Here is a 4935-nt window from a genome sequence, read left to right on the forward strand (position 1 = left end):
GTTATTCAACAGAGCCGAACCCATCTCCATTTCATTTTGCGAATCACCCTCGGCGAGACCCGGACCCGGACCGGAGCACCATCCGTCTCCGGCATCTTAACCCGCCGTCCGTGCCCCGTCGCCCACCGCTCATCCCCGCCGCGATGGGGAGCGTAGACCTGGTGCTGAAGCCGGCGTGCGAGGGCTGCGGCTCCACGTCGGACCTCTACGGCACTGGGTGCAAGCACACCACGCTCTGTAGCTCCTGCGGCAAGTCCATGGCGCTTTCCCGCGCCCGATGCCTCGTCTGCTCTGCGCTCATCACGAACCTCATCCGGGTATGGATCCGTTCGTTTCCGCGTGCATGTGATCGCCGTTGGTGCGAACGCTCTCGATCTAGGGTTTCGGCGTTCGGTTGCTCCAGTAGCCGGATGTGGTTTATGTCTGTGGGATTGGTGCGCTGGATTACGCGATCCATTGTTTTGACGCTCCAATGAATTGAATTATGTTGCTCAGTATGCCATGGATTGCAATCAAGGTTTTCTCACTACACTACGAACAGAAAATGACTGCTATTTCCCAGATCTTCATGGAATAAAGAATGGCCACGATAATAATATTAGTTCGAGTTGCAATTTCAAAATAAAGAATTAAGATGATGGCACAAATTGAGAAGAGAATTTTGTCCGGATCTGCTGCAATTCATGTTACCTGGAACTATATGCAAGAATGGTTGTTTTTAGTTCTGGATCTTGTGGCTGCTTATGTTATGTATGAGAAGAAGAAGAAAATTGATTTGAGACTTGACCAAAAGAACTTGATTGACTTTGATTTTGAAATTTTAGCACTGTACAAGTTACATGACAAATCTGTTTATACTAGACCTTTGGATTGTAAATTGGACAAAAAACCAACTGGTAGTATCTGGTTTAGCGTGCCAGAGAGAAGTTGCACTAGGGTAGCTGTGGATAATTGGGGATGTTGAAGTGCAAACATGGGAGTGATTGCTAATGTTTCTTGAAGTGTGTTATAATGAATCAGTGGAATTTTCTAATTTTCCACTTCTATTCGAGTCGTTACTTATAACCTCAATCTCAAATTTCGCATACAAAAATGTCAGTATGGACCATTTACACAATATTGATGTAGACTACAACTATCAAACATAAAAGGTGAAAATATTAATTTAGGAGGGGCTAGGGCACACCCTGTCCCTAACTAAGCCCCACCGCTATTCACAGTGTTCACAGTGTAGTTAGTTTCACAGCTTTATGCAAGCTCTTCATGTGTACTATGCTGTTATTGTTGTGGAAATTGTAGTTGCATATTATGTGCTGTCTGCAGTTCAATTTGTGAGTTATGTCAGTTCTGGGAACAGGGCGGATCAGCTATGTGGTTCGTCTATTTACACTATGATGTACTCATTGTGAATCTTTCTCTTTCAGGAATACAATGTGCGGGCAAATGCCAGCACAGATAAGGCATTCTCTATTGGAAGATTTGTAACTGGTTTGCCGCCATTCTCAAAGAAAAAGAATGCTGAGAACAAATGGTCTCTTCATAAAGAAGGCCTGCAAGGACGGCAGCTTACTGACAAAATGCTGGTATGTACTTTTGGATCATCATTCATCATTATTTATTCAACAATTATTCCAGTACAATACAGGTATCATAGCTATTTTTGCTTTGCTTGAACCAAATGTTATCAATTTCTCTGCCATGTCCTGGATAATATTTGATCGAGAATGATCTGTTTTGAGTTGAAGTTCTAAGTTTGTGCAGTTGGCCCTTCTAACTATGTGGATTTACATTTGGAAATTCCAGGAGAAATACAACAGGAAGCCATGGATTTTGGAAGATGAAACTGGTCAATATCAGTTTCAAGGTCATATGGAGGGATCACAGTCAGCAACAGCTACATACTATTTGTTAATGTTGCATGGCAAGGAATTTCACGCATTTCCTGCTGGTTCCTGGTAATACACTTGTTCCACATTTTGCCGTGCTTTTCATTATGTTAGCCCAAATCAGGATTGTAGTAGAAAGAAGGAAAAAATGAGAATCAATCATGACAGTCCATTGTTACAACTTTGACAAGTGAATTTTGTGACAAAATCTAAACAAAAATTCAATGTTGTGAGTTTACTATCTGCAACAAATTCACTCAAATAATTTCCTTTTGTCTTAACAAGAGATAAGTGTCAAAGATAGAACAGTATGGGTGCTGCTACTGGTCTATACCATTGTAGCTGCTCCTGATGGTACATCATCTGGTCTTAACAAGAGACAAGTGTCAAAGATAAAACTGTATTCACACTTGTTCGAACTTTATAGATTGTACACACGTTTTGTGTTTCACTTGTACACCAGTGGTATTTCAGACAAGTTTTAAATCAAACGACTTCTGGGTAAGTTTCAAACTACTTACACATAGGTTATTCACAGCCAAATTGCATAGTTCTTTTCAATAAATTCAAATGAGTTTTGCTGATGTGATTTGTTTGTGTTTTGTGAAATTTAAATATATTTTCAGCGAGTTTCGTAAAGTTTCTTGTTAGCTCACTAAGTTTTTGCACAGGTTCCAGAGTGTTTCACATAGGTTTAGCAGGGTTTCATGGTGTTTTACTGATGACCTACAGAACATATTTCATAGGACTTCTGAAAATTCTGGCAACATTTCAGAAGAAATTGCCCAGAAGTTTGGGCATGTTTTTATCAGTTTTTCATCTGTAGACAAATTCAACTAGTTTCATGACAATTACAAACATACAAAAATAATGTGATCTTTATGTTAGAACATATAGATTCCTGATCCTTACCCATTGCCTCAGCATCTCTCCTGGAATATTCTAACTCGAAGTTCATGCTTGATTCAAAGACAGAGCAACACAAAACAAGAGCAAAACTAAAATAGGAAATTTCGACCAATGTGTTGACCATAAAGAAAAAGAATAAGAACGCCATCTTGGGCTCATATCTCGGCCAGTTCAGTATCTCCTGATGCCTCCTAACTCGATGTTCGCATGCCGCTCAGCTCCCCCCGCCTCTCTCTCTCTCGATTGTTTCTCACAACACGCACAAGTACATGAGCTCTCCGGTGGCTTGCTGCATCATCTGCCTCACATAGCCAAAGTCTTTCATAACTTTTCCCCGTCTTTTGATGCTCCTCATAGCTTTAGCATATGGCTGTATTTATATAAAAGGGAAGGTCTATTTAGCAACCGACCATATGGCTCTAGCAGAGCAAAAAAGAAATTGACTACCCCCAACTCCCATCCTTGTTTGTTATCTTGACCATTCCACTCCTCGCACCAAGCTCTTGTGTAGCAACATCATACCGTGCTTGTTAGCTTTTCACACCAGTTCTTTTGTATGATGACATCTCACCACCTATTCTGGCTCACGCCCACCTTTCTTGTGACAATGGTATTACACCCTAGTCGTCGGCCTCAAGATCAATGGCAACACACATTATATCTAGCTCATGTAGGTAACTCGATTGATTCACTCAATCCATCACTCCTATCAGCTCATGTAGCCGTTCCACTATTCAGCTAGCCTGCATCACCATTTCACATAGCGACGCCTGCCTCACACAACATGTCGGCTCCTCTCCATGCACATGTTCGAGTTGATGCCACACAAGTCTTGTATGCACCATATGTACATCCCTAGTAACAAAGAATACTCTTCATGAGTAAACCGCCTACAACTTCAAAGAAGAGTGGTTTTGCCGACGTAGCCTCTAGCCAAGGCTCTCCTTCTTTACTTAGGACATGCCCATGCAAAATGTCCGAAGTCGTCATAATTGTAGAATTGTACCTCGCTTTTATCTTTGTTTCCTCCATTGCGTCCACAACTGCGGCTGCGACCTCCTCGTCCTTGTATTTGGAGATGATAACGTTTTTAATGACGTATTTCTCCTCCATCGGGTCTCCAAGCTCACAAATATGCACCACGGGCATTGTGAACTTCGCCGCAAAATCATCCATGGACTCTGCACCAACCATCTTGAGGTTATCAATCTCCGGGCGCGGGGACTGGATCCTCGCCTCTTGGACGCGCTCGACACCCACATGCTTGGAGTGTAGTGCCGTCCACACAATAGATGTGTTTCCTTCTCTGCAACACGTAGCAGCGTCGCGTGGTCGATTGACTTGGAGATAATTGTTAAGGTCAACTCTTTCCTCTCATCAACCTCCTTGGATGAGCTCTCGCGATCAGCAGCACCCCATGCAGTGTTTGCTCACAGGAAGCACTTCATCCTCATTGCCCATGCTACGTAGTTTGTCCATGTCAGCCGTTGGAATGGAATCTTCCCTGACGCCATTGTTGGTGGGTTGCCTGTTCCACTGGTTAGCATGGCTCCACTCACTCCAGTGTCATGCGGCATTGTCATTGTCAGCACCTAAGCTCTGGTACCAAATATTGAATCTGAACCACTCAACTCCTCTCTCTCTCTCTCTCTCTCTCAGTTGTTTCTCATAACATGCACAAGTACATGAGTTGTTTGGTGACTTGCTGCCTCACACAACTGATTAGCATATATCTGTATTGATAGTACATCTGTACATGTGAAGGTCGGTTGCTAAACCGACCATACAACTCTAGCAGCTCGCAAAACAAGCAAAAACCAAATGGACTACTAGTTGACAACCGCGCACACCCTTGTCAAGGAACAATATCTGCCAAGTACAATTGGGGTCAACGACTTTGATATCAGGTTGCTGGTATTCGAGGTGAACTAGACGAGATATCTTAGATCGAATATTTGAAGGCTATACTAGGTCTTCGATGCTTATGTCGTCTTCGCCGGGGAAGCCAAAGTTGTTCTTTCCTCATCGTGGTTTGACATATTTATAGCAGGCCTTGGTCAGCCCGACTGTCCTCCGTCTTGATTTCCTTGTCTTGGACGACTTGCACCCCGTTTGGTAGTCAAGCACTTTCCTTTTCGGG

At 43.0% G+C, this 4935-nt stretch overlaps 1 protein-coding gene across 4 annotated transcripts in view; it reads left to right on the plus strand.

Annotated features, from left to right (window-relative positions):
* LOC119267495 (transcription initiation factor IIF subunit alpha) overlaps positions 1 to 4935 on the plus strand; it is an 11015-nt gene continuing 6080 nt past the window's right edge. For 2 of the 4 annotated variants that reach the window (XM_037548907.1, XM_037548900.1), the window contains exons 1-3: positions 2 to 317; positions 1425 to 1583; positions 1804 to 1955. In XM_037548907.1, the coding sequence (XP_037404804.1) occupies positions 144 to 317; positions 1425 to 1583; positions 1804 to 1955 (485 nt within the window). In that variant the 5' untranslated portion in view covers positions 2 to 143. Of the gene's footprint in view, positions 318 to 1424; positions 1584 to 1803; positions 1956 to 4935 lie in introns of all 4 variants that reach the window. The other 2 variants (XM_037548886.1, XM_037548894.1) reach the window with 2 other exon arrangements.

The sequence above is a fragment of the Triticum dicoccoides genome, chromosome 1A (genome assembly GCF_002162155.2).
Source record: "Triticum dicoccoides isolate Atlit2015 ecotype Zavitan chromosome 1A, WEW_v2.0, whole genome shotgun sequence".
NCBI lineage: Eukaryota > Viridiplantae > Streptophyta > Magnoliopsida > Poales > Poaceae > Triticum > Triticum dicoccoides.